This window comes from Anabrus simplex, chromosome 6, assembly GCF_040414725.1.
Source record: "Anabrus simplex isolate iqAnaSimp1 chromosome 6, ASM4041472v1, whole genome shotgun sequence".
Classification (NCBI taxonomy): domain Eukaryota; kingdom Metazoa; phylum Arthropoda; class Insecta; order Orthoptera; family Tettigoniidae; genus Anabrus; species Anabrus simplex.
Genome location: NC_090270.1, coordinates 249,683,497 through 249,702,151, shown reverse-complemented (window position 1 = coordinate 249,702,151; position 18,655 = coordinate 249,683,497). Strand labels below are relative to the sequence as shown.

Genomic DNA, 18,655 nt, shown 5'->3' with positions numbered 1-18,655 from the left:
ATCTATAATAATTCTTACCTATGCGCTTTACGTGGACGTCCCTGTTGAAGGAGACCCTGGGTCGCTGAGACGAGTCTGATCGTTGTGAGTCGGAGCGGCCCACATCAGGCATGCCTCACTATCCTCGCATCCTGGCAACAAAACATAAGACATAATTAGGCTATGTGCTTTCCTGATATGAAGGAGCCAGGCTCTGGCTCGTAGAGCAAAGCAAATACATTCAACTCTCCTTTGAGTCCTTACTAGGCTAAAGGACGGAATCGGGCACCACATCTCTTTCCATTATCGTACAACAGAGCTTGACAGGAACCCTGTACAATATAGTCCGTTCTTATTACACAGATCGTGACATTATATGGACAGAAATAGACTGTGATGCGACACCTTACTGCCTTCATAATATCATTATGAAGTTGTATGGAGATATGGTTGTAAGCAAGTCTTAAACAACTATTAACAGATGGCATGCCATGCAGTCACTATGTGAAGGTATTTTTGAGAACAACAACATTTCTCACCCGCATAAAACAATAATATCCATTTAAATCTACGGATGATGAAAAATACGCTTTAAATTAGTATGCACTCAGCTTTCTTTCATTGCTTCCTCTGTAAGCTCTTGACCTATGTGTATTCTAGAATATAAAATCATACTGATTTTTTTTTAAGAACTTCACTGAGGAAGAATTACTTGATCTTGAAATCCAAGTCCGTCTTTTCAAAAGACTCATGATTCCGGATCACAACCACCAACCCTTACAGTGTAAGTTTTTGTTCGCCCGTCATTCAAGACGTACCGGGTATTCCGGAATAAGTTTCAGAGCAGAATATGGGCTTGGTCCATTTTTCATGACTCGATGCCCTAACTGTTTTGGTTATAAATTAAATACTGCGGTATGATTGACCTTTCTGGCATACTACGAATCCAGCGACGGTTGCTCTACCGAATGTCGTGAATAGAGATTGCTGGAGGAAAGTATCATTCATTTCTAAATTAACAACAGCTACTCAGTATGCGATGTCCTTACACAGCAGATCTGACAGACTGACAGTGCATCTTCAAAACCTTAGCGAAGAACTGTCCGGACTGAAATATAACTTCACAGGAGAAGGATATGAGGGTTTGTAATTTAAAGAAAAATGAAATCTAAATTTGAAATTTTGTGGGACTGTGTGACATTTAGTGGACGTGGATTTAGGGATACTTGTGTGACCTTTACAAACTCGAAAGTGTGGGAAGTTTTCTAATAAGTGACAAGTAATGTATTCCTAGATTTTATACTTAGAAAAGGGTCGTAAATCTCTCTTCCATACACTATTTGTTTGTCCCACAACGATTTATGTTACGTAGAATCCATTCGTTTAAGTTAATAATGTATTTAAAGTTAGCAGGCCCGGTATTTAAAACACTAAAAGTCTTTTAAGTTGGGAATTAAATCGACAACAGATGTTTATACATCTTCAAAAATCCTATTAAAGAATGACCTGAGATTGGGACATTATTTTAATTTCAGTCTGTTTTTAACCATAGCTGAATACTCGCTTTGAAGAAAATGTCACTGTACGCGCATATTCAACAGAACCACAGACAGACAATTGACAGTCCAGGAACTGCTTAAAATTAAATAAGTAAATAAATAAATAAATAAATAAATAAATAAATAAATAAATAAAATAAATAATAATAATGGCATTGGTGCAGGTCTTTCGAGTTGACGCCGTATAGAAGACCTGCACCTCTGTGAGAATAGGACCTGTGATTAATTCTACTGCTGAAGAAGAAAACACACTCAGCCCCTGAACCATAGGAATTAATCCATGCAGTTAAAATCCCTGTTCCGACCTGGAATCGAACCTGGGACTCCTTGGAGGCGAAAATAATAATAATAATAATAATAATAATAATAATAATAATAATAATAATAATAATAATAATAATAATAATAATAATAATAATAATCCGTCGACCTACATTTATGACGCCAATGTTCCGCAATTTTGTCCTTCTAGAGTTATTTTACACACCGGTAAATCTATGGACTCGAGGCTAGCGTATTTGAGCACCTTCAAATACCATCGGATTGAGCCGGGATCGAAACCCCGCAACTTATGCTCGGAAAGCGAGCACTTCTACCATCTGAGCCGCTCAGGATGGCCGAACATGTAATAGATGTGGAAGAAATGAAGAATAGACTTAAGCTATCGCTGGAACCTTTAAGGTCCTTTGGTCTAAATTCTTACCAGGTTTCACTACTTGAAGATGATGGTTCTAAATTTGCACTTAACAAAACTACAAAGCACTCCATTTTGGACTTTAATTTAACAAATTTAAAACCCGAGTATTCTCGCACATCTTGTCACCAGTGACGAATTAGAGCACAACTCACGTACGTTCTACGTCGCCCACCGTTGTTGACGTCAGCGCTCCCGAACCTTACAAGGAGGCAGAAGTGATCCGAGCGTGGTCGGACCAGTCCGCCAGCACACCTCAATTCTTCTAGGAACTGGCTCGTCTGACATTTAGCACTAGTATCCTTTCTATTTAAATGCACTAAAAATATTGATAATATGTGTAGTTGGCTTCCTTGAAACCATTGTTGGTACGCAAACTTAAGATGTATTTAGCAAGACCGGCTATTAGGTGAGACCAGGAAATTTTCAAAGTCTGTCTTCTATATACCTCCAATTCTTGAGTACGTCTTTCCAGTGTTTACAAGAACAGCATTTTCTTTGATATTATTTACGCATGAATAGTCCATTTGCGCCATGCCAGTCCTTGGTATCTTCTCTATCGATAAGGCAACGAATAACGTTGCTGAACGTGTTCTATCCGTGGTGGAAATGATTGCAAGGAGTGTTATGTCATTTATGTATCATTAGGAAACACGATGTTATGTTTCAAGATTTCAATAGGAAACAATGCTGTTTTTGTATTTGTTTGTGTTGATTATTGTGCTTAAGCGAACAAAACATTAAGGTGAAATGTAATGTGTAATGACAGTAATGATAGTAATGAATACTATAGGTCTACTTCCGTTTTCAATTTACTTTACGTCGCACCGACACAGATACATCTTATTGGCGACGATGGGATAAGAAAGGGCGAGGAGCGGGAAGGAAGCGACCGTGGCCTTAATTAAGGTACAGCCCCAGCATTTGCCTGAAGGGAAAATGGGAAACCAGAGAAAATCATGTTCAGGGTTGCCGACAGTGCGGTTCGAACCCACTATTTCCCGAATGCAAGTTGACAGCTACGTGACGCAAACGACGCGCTATACTTTTTCTCATTTATTATGTTACTGTTCTGGAATAGTTTCACATCAGTCTGTTTTTTTTGGTCATTCTTTTCAGTCCCAATTTGTAAACAGATACAAAGTGTGTTATGTACAGCTACAAAATATGTTGTGTGCAAACACTTTCCTCTGAGCTATATTTGTGTCCGCTCGCACTTTCATTTAGAACTGCAATCACATATCTGTCCGCATTGTAGCACTTGGAATATGTTTTTCTTTATTTCCCAACACACTGTTTACATGGACATAACAGGTTTCGCAATTTGGCAAGTCGTATACCATGTATTTTATTAGTTTGCACCGATGTCTCGTTTCTTTTTTTTAAAAAAATAAGAGGACTAGGTTCATTGTTACTAATATTTGATTATTCTTCCTCAAACCCTTTGAAGTTGTCAGAAATGACAAAGAATACCGATCAAGTTCTCTATGAAAGTGCTTCTAAGTCGGTAGGAAAAAGAAGTAAATACGTAATTGATACTTGGTACGGGAGTCCACAGCTAATGCTTAAATACAGTTACTTCCTTGTTTTAAATGTTTGTCTCTGGAGTGTTCTCCTTGAGACACTGGGGCCTTGTATGAACAGCTGTCGTTTCAGAAGCAGGCATTTCCTTAAGAGTATACATTTCAGAGTGATCAATAGTTCTAAAACCTGTACCTGGCCTTAACTTTTCTTATCCGTACTCTAATGTGGTGGGTCTCGATTCCAACTAACGAAATAGAAAGTTAAGATAGTGGTCCTGTTCTACCCACTCGTTAATATCACTGTCCCGAAAAGTCATTCCCTAAGAAGGCATAAACAACTGTACCGCTTTACTCCTAAATCTACTTCTTAAATCCTTTAGCCTCGTTGATAATGGGTTCAGTGCAAGACAACTATGAAGGGTTAAACGATTCGCGTCATTAATACCTATTTCCATGTAGGTTTATTTGTGAATTTATTTATTTAGTTGTCGTAATTCTTCCAGAAATACAGAAGGATTTGCGATAAAAGAGGACTACCACATACATATCAAATGCTTCGTTGGCCAAGTTAACAATACTTCAGTGAGCAAAGACATCACACACGACAGTGTTAGACAAACAAAACACTTACGGAAGCGCTGCGACGTAGCAGAAATAGTAGTTTTAAGGCAGTAAAGTATGCATTATCTAAAATAAAATATTTCGTATTATTTCTTAATCAACCATCGATTTGAGACTTTATTTGAGTAAAAGCAATTACTACCTTCCATTTGTGACAAATATTACAGTGATATTTCGTGGATCAACATCATTCACGTAACCCGACACATACACCCAGCTCCCGTGTCAGCGAAATTAACCAATTATGGTTAAAATCCCCGACTCCGCCGGGCATCGAACCCGGGACTCTTGTGACCATGGAGCCGGACACTTTCATCATAATATTGGTATTAGAACAATTCTCATAATTTGCAGTACTTTTAGGAGCTAGCTGAGAGCTTTACAGCACAATAAACAACTAGAGAGTGTATTTAGCTATAGTTTGTAACTGGGTCGCTAATTTGTTATTCCTTGTTCAATCACAACCCTCTTTGACCAAATTTAAATGGTCGTGTTTTCGCGCGTTCTTAGATTTGTCGTTCTCTGTGATTGATGAAAGTTTAACTGAAGACTTGTTCATAAAATATTTTCCCACTCTTGTCATCAAAAAGGGACCTCATAAGGCGCCTTTGAAAGAGATAAACATTCATACAGGTTACCGATGATCAGAATGTTCATAATATTCATGCATAAATGCACTGGATATACAGGCAGTACGGGGCCGGGGGGTGGGGTTTATGGGATCATTTGTCGATGAGTTGATATGCATGATCTATTGCCCTGGCACTCGTATGTGGATCTATTTGTTGTGACAATGAGCGGTTTGTGATCTGCGTTTTGTTTGTGGGTACCATCTTTGGTCAAAGAGTCAATTACGCCTTGCCTCAGAGGCGAAGTTCATCATGGAAGTGTGCTGTACTGTACCGTATGTGTTTATTTCTGTGTTGAGATGATCGGCTCAGGTAGCAGATCGCTGGCCTTCTGAGTCCAAATTGGCAGGCTCGATCCTGGCTCAGTCGACTGTTATTTGAATGCGCTCAAATACGTCAGCCTCGTGTCGGTAGATTTACTGGTACGTAAATAAACTCCTGCAGGACAAAATTCTGGCACCTCGTCTTCTCCGAAAACCATAAAAATGTAGCTAGTGGGATGTAATACCAAAATATGAATGTAATTGGACTCATGATCGAAGTTTGAGGTGCAACTTCTAGTTTGTTTATAACTTATAACATTCTGCAGGGAGTACAAATTAGACAATTCATTCATCAAGCAAGTAGTCGTAGGTACTTTCAAAGGATCACTTAAAATTCTGGAAAACCATTTATATGACACTCAACAGGAAATGGATAATTTTATGTTTAGAAAACCTTTCTTTTGTCATTATAAATATTTTCGTTTCTGTTTCCCTGTTTTTTTTTCGGAAGCAGAGTTTAGAAGTGAATTATTTATTATTATTATTATTATTATTATTATTATTATTATTATGGGTTAACGTCCCCATCAGACGGACAAATCACCATGGACAGTGTCATATATCCTTGCTTCATATGAACATCGGGGAGAGGTTTAGAACCGAATCCAGGCTTTTGGCACGCAATCTAGTGATTGGGAATTGTATACCGCTGCCTCTCCTACCCTGCAGACCAATATTCTGCTGGTGAAACCGGCTAGTCACTCAGCCTGGCACTAGTGACATTGATGTCAAGTCGTATTCTTCATAAATCAATCACAGTTTTATTTTTCGAATATGATATGCTGCCTACAGTACATTGTTAGAATACTATTAGAATACTACAAGTGAGGCAAGGTCACTTTGAGATCCCGGAAGCCTGGTGTGTGATCATTAAAGCGTTCATGGCTGTATTACCGACTTGACTTTCACTGTTTTATCCCACGGCCACCTGCGACCCCTGCAGTCCGTCCACGTGTGTTCTCCAGAGCCTTCCAAACTATGCCGAGTACTTGTGTCTGGAGTATTGTACAGGTTATGTTGGCTGTTTGGGTTTTACCGCAGTGTTGGATAACCAAGCAGCCGGAAGCGCTTACAGGCTTTGTGAAAGTTGAGCAGTTCGTGGGCGGGAACAAGTTTGCCCCGCTGTTAATTGCAGACCATACGGTGATATGAACAGGTTTATATCGCGCAATACCGCGACTGACTCTGTGAATGATGGGCCTTCTTATGAAATTATCCGGTACATATGGATATGTTACGCCTATTTCCACTGGATCAACGCACTTGAAGTAGGTGACGTGCCGATCTCTGGAAGAGATATTTCGGGAGGTTAATCGAGAATTGATAAAATAAGCAAAGGAACGTATTCATCCACCGTCTATTGGCTCTCGCAGACAGATTAGACTTCGCAGAAAAGTGCAATAGCCAGTAAAAATAAATATACGGGTACTAGATAAGTTCACGAAGGTTGGAGATCACGTAATTGCTAACAAATAGAATGTGTAATATTCTAGCTCATGCTCTGTAAACCAGATTGTTGTTTTGTTCTTCAACTTCTTCTTCTTTTGCTACCGCTTTTTCCCACACCCGTGGGGTCGCGGGTGCGAACTGCGTCGCACATGTGAATTTGGTCCTGTTTTACGGCCGGATGCCCTTCCTGACGCAACCCTAAATGGAGGAATGTAATCAATATTGCGTATTTCTGTGGTGGTTGGTAGTGTGGTATGTTGTCTGAATATGATGAGGAGAGTGTTGGGACGAGTCCCCGAGCCAGAACAATTAATCAGAAGCGATTAAAATCCCCGACCCACCCGGGAATTGAACCCGGTACCCTCTGAACCGAAGGCCAATACGCTGACCATTCAGCCAGATTGTTGTTTTGTACATGCCCTATATAACTGGTATGCGTCTTCTTTGTTGGGGTCATTTCTAACTAGTATGCTTTGTACATCCTCACTGGGTGTACATAAAAACCAACATGGTCTAGTAGGCTAAGTGTTTAAAATAGGACTGCACTCGACCATGCTAGGAACTACTGCTTGTTTACGTTCGGTGCTCTGTCATCCGACTCTGTCTCCAAGCACAGTTTGTCTGTGCAACGTTTGTCCCGTTTCCGTACGGGGTCGGGTATGAAGTGAGATGTTATCTGTCGTGGCGGGTTTTTATGACCGGATGCCTTTCCTGACGTCAACCTCATCAGAGGAGTTAATGAGATGAAATGCATGATGTGATATATGATAGTACGAAGGGAGAAGGTGAAACCCGCTGCCGGCACATAGCCTATTTCTGTCGAATAGCACCAATGGATCTGCTAAAGGCTTAACGTCGCCATCCGACGAACGAATCACAATCAACAGCGTTATGGCCCTCACTCCATATGAGCACTGAGGAGAGGTTTGGAATTTAATCCAGGCTTTTGGTATTCAATTTAGTGATTATACATTGTTTACAACCACCTCCCTTACCCTGTCAGCCAACATCCTGATGGTGAATTTTATTCCGACCAACGGGACTCAAACCGGCTAACCACGGTGTCAGACCGTTCAAACTTCAACGCCTTACGACCATGGCCACCAAAAGGGTTTGTCGCCAGGCACAGCAGCGCGCTAAAACTATGACTGCTCAGTTAGGCAGTCGGTTTATTATTATTATTATTATTATTATTATTATTATTATTATTATTATTGTTATTTCTTAATTCGTTTACCCCCCAGGGTTGGTTTTCCCTCGGACTCAGTGACGGACCCCACCTCTACCGCCTCAAGGGCAGTGTCCTGGAGCGTGAGACTTTGGGTCGGGGAATACAACTGGGAAGGAGGACGAGTACTTCGCCCAGATGGCCTCAAGTGCTATGCTGAACAGGGGTTTTTCGAGGGGATGGGAAGATTGGAAGGAATAGACAAGGAAGAGGGAGGGAAGTTGCCGTGGCCTTTCTCCTGGAGGAGAAATGGAAAACCACGGAAAACCACTTCCAAGATGGCTGAGGATGGAATTAAACCCCACTCTACTCAGTTGATCTCCCGAGGCTGAGCGAACTCCGTTCCAACCCTCGTACCACTTTTCAATTCTCGTGGCAAAGCCGGGAATCGAACAGGGGCCTCCGGGGTGGCAGCTAATCACACTGATCGCACCACCACAGAGGTGGGCATTGTTATTATTATTATTATTATTATTATTATTATTATTATTATTATTATTATTATTATTGATGAATGGCAATAACTAGGAGACATTTTGTCAAATAGGAGCGTTAGAGCACGGATGATCGATGTGAAGTACTGATGATGAATGTGCATGACTGAAAGACATATACAGTTGTCTTCAAAAAAAAAAAAATCCCACCGACAACGCTTAGTATGTTGTGCGTGAAGGCGGCAGATCCAATTTCAAGAAGGAACCCATATCCAGAAACGCACGGCTTGGACGCTGTAGCGCATTGAACTGTGAGATGGGTGTGCGTTCCGCATGTCGTCAATAAACCCAACATGAGTAGTACATCGGACTCATTACAAACGGGGTTCGAACTGTCTACCTTCTACGTCATTGCAGAGCCTTCATCTGCGGTGCTGAATCTCACGCACATGACCCAATACGTGCAGTTGTATTTGAAAAATTCTATCGCTCCGCGGACTCGAGCAATAAGGTCCACCGATGACGTTACAGGAGTGTCATACACAATACTCTTCGTTCTACCTACGTGGAACTGTCCGGCTTCTCTTAGTCTGATATAAAGGCTGAAAAACACACGCAACGTATAAATACCGTAAACGACATCTCTACAAAATTCACGGTATTAATGTTAAAAGAAAGAAATCACACAAGTAGGCTAATTAATCACATAACACTCACTCACCACAAGACAAGTTCGCACTGATATAAAGGCCAGAAAACAGACGCAACTAATGAATACTGTAGATGACTCTACAAAAGATCACAGTATTAATGTTAAAGAAAGAAATCACATACATTGGCTTATTCCATAACTATCACTCAATACAAGACAAGTACGCTCTCATTTACATATTTAGTGCATATTTACCGTCATTTCAAAATAATAATAATAATAATAATAATAATAATATGGCCTCAGCTACCATGTGCAGACATTTCAATTTGACGCCATCTGCCTGTCTGCTCGTCGTTCCATTTTACTCTGGGCCTACCAGATGGCAGACCGAGTGAACCGAAACTCTCTTGGGCGTCTATGGCTGAGATTTAATTAATTTTATCGGGTAAACACCAAATGTGTCGCCAGAGATCTTTTACATACTAACATCGTACGACATGGAGTGTCCAATGGACTTTTCTCCGCCCTTCAAAAATCCGACTACCTCTGCCAGGTTTGAACCCGGGGGGCCGACACTCTACCACCGATCCACAGAGGCAGCTATTGCATTCGGTTAGAACTACGTTCGTGAAGAAGTATTCTGATAGAACTAACGAACGAGTCTCCATTCAAAGAATTCTGTTAGGGGCTGAAATACAGTAAACGACAGTCGGTTGGCGCAATGTCTGGTGAATGTGATGGGTGTGGTAAGACATCCCGTCACGCGTAACTTTCTTGCGTGAGTAAAGACACGTGAGGCCTCGCATTCCGTATGCACTCGTAGAATTTGTAAACACACGACATGTTGTAACCACAGGGAATCATAAAGTAAGCCCGTCTCCATCACCTCACACCCATTTGTTTCAGCTTCTCATCATCGGTCATCATGTCGTCCTCCCCTTTCCTCCTCCTTTTCCTACAGACACTTTCACTGCCCTTTTATCACTGATCCTTTCAACTTGCCTGAGCCACATGAACCGTCTTTTTTTCTTGATTCTACAATTAAATCTGCGTTTCCATAGATAGCCATCAGTTCAGCACCGTGTGAGTTGTATTAACCGTGCATTGACACCCTTGTCCCTCTCGTAGAGACGTGATGCTTTTCACCTACAACTTAAAGAGGGAAACGATACACGCGTAACAGCATTAATGAACCTGTCAGATCGTTCAGGACTTTCCAGACAACACTGTATAGTAGGCAAGATTACAGCTACTCTAATTCCTATAATCTTGATACAACCGAGCGAGTTGGCCGTGCAGTTAGGGGCGCGCAGCTGTGAGCTTGCATTTGGGAGATAGTGGATTTGAATACCACTGTCGGCAGCCCTGAAGATGGTTTCCAGTGGTTTCATATTTTCTTGCCAGCCAAATGCTGGGGCTGTACCTTCATTACAGCCACGGCCGCTACCTTCCCAATCCTAGCCCTTTCCAATCCTTCCGTCGTCGAAAACTTTTGATATGTTAGTGCGACGTTAAACAAGTGGCAACAAATATTATCTTGATAAAAATTTCCTCTATCTTGTGCTTTACTATAAAACAAATCTTTTGCTATCTAAGAAACGTCATGTAATAGTATGAATGCATTTGTCCTTCTGTACATCTAAAAAGTTTCCTCTTTCCTCCTTAATATCACGAAAACCACAACATTTTGTGGGTGTTTGTAACAACTGCGAGTGGGATGAGAAACACAACTCACATAATGGAGTATTATAAAAATCCAGCTCCAGACCTAACAAGAAGCACATCTCATAGGATGAAGCATTTAAGGTAGCACAGTTAAAGTAAGTATCACACATATCTAAGAGGGTGAAGTTATTATACCACAATCAAAATTCAATAAGATGTAGTGAAGTGTTGATAATTGCTGTACTGTATTTATTTATTTATTTATTTATTTATTTATTTATTTATTTATTTATTTATTTATTTATTTATTTATTTATTGTCTTGTTTTATATGGCGGGACTCAGGCTATGAAGCCTGCTATTCTGCCCGAACATACATACACCTACATGAAGAGTTAAATATTCACTGAATTATCTACAGTTTAATATCTTAAGGTATCAATTAAATGTTTTAATTAACCTAATAACTTAGCTATGATCTAATCCTACTATGTTATAAGAAATTATTATTATTTATTAACCAGGTTTGGCAGAGTTTCTTAAAGCGGAGGTGGTTTGACACGCTCCTAATTTCAGCAGGTAGGGAATTCCAAATTCGGCTGGCGGCGATTACAAATGATCTACTGTAACCAGTTGAGCGGTGAATGGGAATGGTTAGTACTGAGATGGATGATGATCTGGTAGGAATCCTAGAAGGTGATGTTAGGTAAATGGAATTGTATGGCAAGGTATTCAGGGGTGTTAAGGTTCAGTATACGACGTAACAGGGAAACAGTGTGTAAATTTCGTTGCTCTCTTAAACGTAGCCATGAAAGTCTATCAAATGCGGGAGAAATATGGCTAAACCTTGGTATATCTGAAATAAATCGAACACATGCGTTATGTGCCTTTTGGAGCTTGATGGAAAGTGGGGCGTTCAGGTTACTGTACACTACGTCACAGTAGTCGAATATTGGCATTACCATACTTTGGATAAGCAGTTTCTTACATTTTGAGGGAGTAAATCTCTGAGTTTCTTAAGGGAATGTAAGGAATAAAACACTCGCTGACATATACCTGTTACATGATCGTTCCAACTAAGGCTTTTATCCGTTATCATCCCTAAGTTTTTAACTATGTCTTTGAATTGTAACTAAGTGCCTCTTAATGTTACTGAGTGGGTATGCGCGTCTGTAAGTCGTGCTTGGGTTTTTTGGGTAGCTAAAAGAATACAATGCGATTCTTGGGCGTTGATGTTTAGTTCATGCTCATTGGTCCACCTACATATTCTTCCTAGGTCGTCATTCATATTATTTATTGCAGTCGGTAAGTCACGAGGATGTGCATGTGTATATGTTTGTATGTCGTCTGGGTACACATGATATTGACAATGTTTAATTACTTGTGTTAGTCCTGAAATGAAGATCGAAAATAGGAGTGGCGCTAGCACTGACCCCTGTTGTATTCCAGTCTCTACATATTGCCATGAAGAGAAATTTTCACCTATAGATACACACTGCCGGCGATCAGAGAGATAGTAACAGATCCAGGATAGTGTGTTTTGTGAGAAATTAAGAGCACGTAATTTTGCTATTAGTATGTCCGTGTCAGAATGGAGTAAGGCTTTACCCTGAAACAGACGGCCAGAGTTGGAAGCGAAGATTGGAGTAGCATATTCTATCATTTTTTGCTACTTACCTGCAAGCCTGCTACTTTCCCCTTCATGAATACGATCTCAGACACAGCTCATAGGTGAAAGGGTCGAGAACTTCGCGCAATCATTATATTTAGATGCGTGTGTCACAGTCGACAGGAAATACTGGACTACTCCTCTACTTGTCCGCGCCTAAGAGGTCTTAATCATCCAGAATGTTAAGTGTGTTACATCTTGACACTCTAATGCACTTCACTGGTACTGACACTTCCTCACCAGACTTTCTTCAGCGCCAGGAATCTAAAACTACTCTTATTCCTGCGGTCTTGATGAACATTTCTCTATTTTGTGCTTTAATATAAAACAAATCCATTGCTATCTAAGAAACGTCATGCAATAACAAGAATGGATTTAACCTTCCATGAATCTACAAATGCTTCCGTTCTCCTCCTCAATATCACCAACAATATGACATTTGTGGGGGTGGTTTATTTGTTTACACAACTCCTAGTGGAATGAGAAACACAGCTCGCAAAACTCCAGCTCTAGATCTATTGAGAAACATATCTAATAGGAAGCAGGACAGTCAGAGAACACACCGCTCCCCCATTTTTCATGGACCACGTGGCAAGTCACTTGAAAAAAATACGTACATCATCATACATCTTCATTATAGACAGTTATGACTTTCTTTTGGTGTTCATTCTCTAAACCTCTGTGAATTTACTAAACGCATCCACAATACTCTATTAATTAGCTCTGAGGCAACGTTTAGATCCCTACCTCTTATTTTAAATCATTAGAAGTTGAGTCTAACCATCGTCGTCTTGGTCTCCCTCTACTTCCCTTACCCTCCATGACTGAATCCATTATTCTCCTAGGTAACTTATCCTCCTCCATTCGCCCCTCCACCGCAGCCGGTTTATGCGTTCCGCTTTATCCACTGAGTCCATTCCTAATTTAGCCTTTATATTCTCATTTCGACTATCCTCTTACCATTGTTCTCATTTGTTTGTACCAGCGGCCAGTCTCGCTTCTTTCCTGTCTGTTACTTCTAGCTTAGGAATAAGATATCCTCAGTCAACCCACCTTTCACCCACGTACGGTTGGTCTGAAAACAGACCGGTGTAGAGATAGTTCCTTCTGAGAGCTGATTTCTTTCTTACGGAATACTATTGATCACAACTGCAAACTCACTGCATTAGCTTTGCTGCACTTTGATTCAATCTCACTTACTATAGGTTACTACCATCCTGGAAAAATACACATCCTAAAAACTTGAAATGATCTTCCTGCTTCAGTTTTGTATTCCCAACCTAACATTAACTTCTCTTAGGTTTTTTCCCTACTGACCATCATTTAGTCTTGGAAAGGCTAATTTTCATTTTATACTTACTGCACCTATTCTCAGATTCCAAGATACTAGACTGCAGACTTTCGGCATAATCTGACATTAAGACTAAGTCGTCAGAATAGGCCAAACTGCTCACTACATTTCCACCTAACTGAATCCCTCCCTCCCACTTTACGATGATGATGGTGGTTGTTGTTTAAAGGGGCCTACCATCGAAGGTCATCGGCCTATCCTCCCACTTTATACCTTTCGGTAGATGATTCATATAAAATAAGAACAACAAAGGTGAAAGATTACAGCCTTGTCTAACCCATGTAAGTACCTTTAACCAAGAATTCATTCTACCATCAATTCTCAATGCAGCCAGATTGAACTTGAAAAAACATTTACGTAATTTAAAACTGTATTCCTTGGCCACACACTTCGACATAACACATTCCTCACGACTATGCTGAAAGGAAAAGTTCTGGATAAGAAGGGAAGAGGAAGGCCGAGGAAGAAGTATCTGGATTCCGTGATGGACAGGCTTAATTTGAAAAAAAAAAAAAAAATATGTTGACCTGAAACGCTCAGCAGAGGAGAGACAAGTGTGGTTGCAGCGACAAGGCATTGCCTTTTGGATATGAATGAATGAATGAATGAATTCAGAAAACACATTTCCATGCCAGTGTTTTGACTGGACATAAGGGTAAGTATTACGTACCCAGATTTAGCTAGTGAAGGCGCAGGAGTGATTTAAATATCACATGGGGGGGGGGGGGGGGGAATAGGGCGAGCCAACATGTAGATTGTGGACGATCGAAAGCGCTTTGGCAAAAAGACGCATTGAGCTACATTTATATAACTTATCAGGAGGAAAACAGTTAATGTCACCTGTAAGGGAATCTTATAAAGTCTATCCCTATAAATTCAGCCCTCCTGGTGGTCATGCTTGTTAAGGCGTGAAGTAAATATGGTCTGAAACTGTGGTGAGCCGGTTCGAGTCCCGTTGGTGAAAATAAAAATCACCATCAGAATGTTGGCCGGCAGGCTAGGAGTGGTGGTGGTGGTATAGAATTTCTAATCACTTGATTGCATACCAAATTGCCAACTCTCAACACAATCTGCTTTGCGGCACACCGACGCAGATAGGTCTTATGGCGACGATGGGCTAGGAAAGGACTGGGAGTGGGAAGGGTGCGGCCGTGGCCTCTATTAAGGTGCAGCCCTAGCATTTGTCTGGTGTGAAAATGGGAAACTACGGAAATCCACCTTCAGGGCTGCCGACAAAGGGGTTCGAACCCACTATCTCCCGAATGCACGCTCACAGCTGCGCGCTCTGACCGTTCGGTCCAGACCTCTCTGTAGTGTCCATATGGAGTGAGGGAAGATTGTGATTCATTAACTATAAAGGCCCGCACCAGGCGAGCCGAACATGTCTTCTGACACTCCCAGCACAAAAATTCATACAATAAAATAAGCCGGGCTGAGTGGCTCAGACGGTTAAGGCGCTGGCCTTCTAACCCCAACTTGGCAGGTTCGATCCTGGCTCAGTCCGGTGGTATTTGAAGGTGCTCAAATACGACAGCCCCGTGTCGGTAGATTTACGGGCACGTTAAAGAACTCCTGCGGGACTAAATCCCGGCACCTCGGCGTCTCCGAAGACCTTAAAAAGTAGTTAGTGGGACGTAAAGCAAATAACATTATTATTATTACAATAAAATAAATAAATAAATGAATAAAAAATAAATAAATAAATAAATAAATAAATAAATAAATAAATAAATAAATAAAACCTTTCAAACTGCCCCTGTGCGGAGTGTATCACTGGTTATAGATAAAAAACCAAACTGATTCTCCTTGTTTTTATCCTTCACCTCCGTAGCGTAACGGTTAGTGCTCTTAGCTGCCGTCCTCGGGAGCCCGGGTTCGATTCCCGGTACTGCCAGAAATTTAAGAATGGCAGGAAGGCTAGTATGTGGTTGAAATGGTACATGCAGTTCACCTCCAATGGGGGTGTGCCTGAAAAGAGTTGCACCACCTCGTGTTGAGGACACGAATTTACTTTACCTGTGGATATTAGCTTTGACGTTCCCTAACGATAGACTATATGCATACTGCAAAAAGAAGCTAACAATGAAACAGCTTTTACTTGGACATATCCAGGACGATAACTTGAAACATGCTTTCAACATAATTCAGTCATTTAGAAATATACCTGTGCGAGTGGCACCTTGAATTTAATTATAGGTTATGAATGAATTGACATTTCTGATTGCTGCTTTGTGGAAGAGAACTTTTATTAACTTATTCAAACGTCCTAATTTTTGAATGGCATAAGTTGCCAGCAAAATAATGGGTATGCAGATTTACTTTCTCTCAAATTATCGATGTACCAAATTTGGTGACTATCAGCATAATTCTACGTATCCATCATTTCGAAAACTTGTTGAATACGGTACACGTACGAATTTTCTAGAATTATAATCCACCAGGAACGTAGATTGTTTCTAAATGTTGAATTTTATTCCTGCATGAGAAACTTGTTTCTCTATTGTTGTCCTCCTTTTGACAGATGCCTCACCGAGGTAAAAAAAAAGAAAGAAAAAAGGATAGCATTGGCAAAACAAGCTTTTGAAAACAAAGGAAATCTGCTCCTAAGTTCACACTTCAATTTGGAGACTAAGAAGAAGTTTACTAAAACCTTTGTTTGGAGTGTGATGACTTACGGATGTGAAACTTGGACCTTGGGAAAACAAGAAGAAACAAGACTTGAAGCAGCTGAAATGTAGTTTCAGAGGCGCATTACATAAAGAAACTGGGTGGAGAAAAAGAGCAATAGACAAGTTCTAATATAATAATTTAGTATGGCTATTCCTATCCTGCTGCTTCCCTTGTAAGACAGATACTCCACTGGGAGAGTTGGGCGTGCGTTTAGGGGCGCACAGCTGTGAGCTTGCATCCGGGAGGTAGTGGGCTCGAACTCCACTGTCGGCAGCCCTGAAGATGGTTTTCCGTGGTTTCCTATTTTCACACCAAACCTTAATTATGGCCACGGCCGCTTCCTTCTCGTTCCTAGGCCTTTCCTATCTCATCGTCGCCATAAGACCTATCTGTGTCGGTGCGACGTAAAACAAATTGTAAGGAAAGACAGATCCTTCAACGAGGGTGGCGGTATTTGACGAATTTTGAAACTGCGTGTTTTTGAAGTGGAGGATAGTGTTGTGTGTGAGTTGCAAGAATGTTGGGGACGCTACAAACACCCAGTCCTCGTGTCAGGGAAATAATCATTTAAGGTTAAAATCTCCGACCCAGCCGGGAATCGAACCCAGGGCCCTCTGAACCTAAGGCGACTACGCTGACTATTCAGTTAAAGAGTTGGACACAAGTTCTGATGGAAATAAGGAGAATCGGAAACTACTCTCAGATATAACAATTAGGAAAACAAAGCTCTTGGGTCATATTCAGAGACACGACATTTTTCTGAAGAACATCTTTGGGTGAACAAGACCTGGACTTTAGGCAATGATGATGATGGTGATGAAAATATACAGTATGGTCCCTTTAAGTTGTAACGGGGCGAGCTCATAGTTATCGAATTTTCTTTTTTTTAATGACGGTTGGCATTTTAGCGTTTAGTGTGACTCGGACATCGCCCGGTTCCTTGGCTAATTGGTCGACTTGATGGCTTCGGTTCAGAGCGCTCTGGATTTGATACCCCACGTCGGGTTGGGGGTTTTAACCGCGTCTGTTTAATGCCTGTTGCTTAGGGACTGCGGTTTTGTGCTCACACAGTTCTCCATTCAGACACAAGAAACTACACTTCCAACAACAATAGAAATACGCAACAGTAGGCCTAATAACAATGCTATTGATGTTACGTCCCGCTAACTATACGGTTTTCGGAGACGCAAAGGTTCGGGAATTTGGTACCGTCCGAGTTCTTTTACGTGCAAATAATTTTACCCAAACGAGACTGGCAAATATCAGCAGACTGAGCAGGGATAGGACCTGTCAACTTGGGGCTCAGAAGGCCAGGGCTCTACCATCTGACCCACTCAGTCCGGAAGAATGAAGAAGAAAATAATGCAAGATATCAAGTCTTTTGACGTGACATCATCTTACTCCCCAGTCTGGCATGCAGGGCAAATGGGTGTAACGAAAATCAGCCTGTTCCTCGCAGGGTGTTTCTGGCGAACTGTTTTCCGATACATTTGATATTCCCATATCGCTTGGTAACTCAAGACCTCGTCTAAATGCCTTAAAAACAAACATAGCGCGATGATGCAACCTCACTCGGCAGAGGTCTCTGTTTTGCGCGCTCTATTACGCGCACCCTATACAGCTCGAAGTGCCGTAGCGAGTAAACGCGTTGATTGATTTAAAATATCCTGATCTCGTTTTGTTTGCAGTAAGGTTGTGAGGGAGAGGGCGTATAAGTCTCATGGTGCCAGTGTAGACCATGGGACCCACACCAGCATAACTTGATACGAGAACTGGAAAAGATTTAAAGCAAAGCAACACGATTTGCTCTGGGCGATTTCGCTAGTTGTTTTACGTCGCATCGACACAGATAGGTCTTACGGCGACGATGGGACAGGAAAGGGCTAGGAGTGGGAAGGAAGCGGCCGTGGCCTTAATTAAGGTACAGCCCCAGCATTTGCCTGGTGTGAAAATGGGAAACCACGGAAAACCAATTTCAGGGCTGCCGACAGTGGGGTTCGAACCTACTATCTCCCGAATACTGGATACTGGCCGCACTTAAACGACTACAGCTATCGAGCTCGGTCTGGGCGATTTCAGATAAACGAATAGTGTTATGGAAATCTTACGATATTTAGGCTGTGAAGATTTGGTAGTAAGGAGACGAGCTGCTCGAATAAGCGGTTTGTTCCGAGCTGTCAGTGGAGAGATAGCATGGCATGACATTA

The 18,655-nt window shown here is 41.3% G+C and overlaps 1 protein-coding gene across 1 annotated transcript in view; it reads right to left on the bottom strand.

Annotated features, from left to right (window-relative positions):
• blo (bloated) overlaps positions 1–18,655 on the bottom strand; it is a 151,961-nt gene that overhangs the window by 40,259 nt on the left and 93,047 nt on the right. The window contains exon 2 of the mRNA XM_067150357.2: positions 19–131. Coding sequence (XP_067006458.2) covers positions 19–112 — 94 coding nt within the window. The 5' untranslated portion in view covers positions 113–131. The remainder of the gene's footprint in view (positions 1–18; positions 132–18,655) is intronic.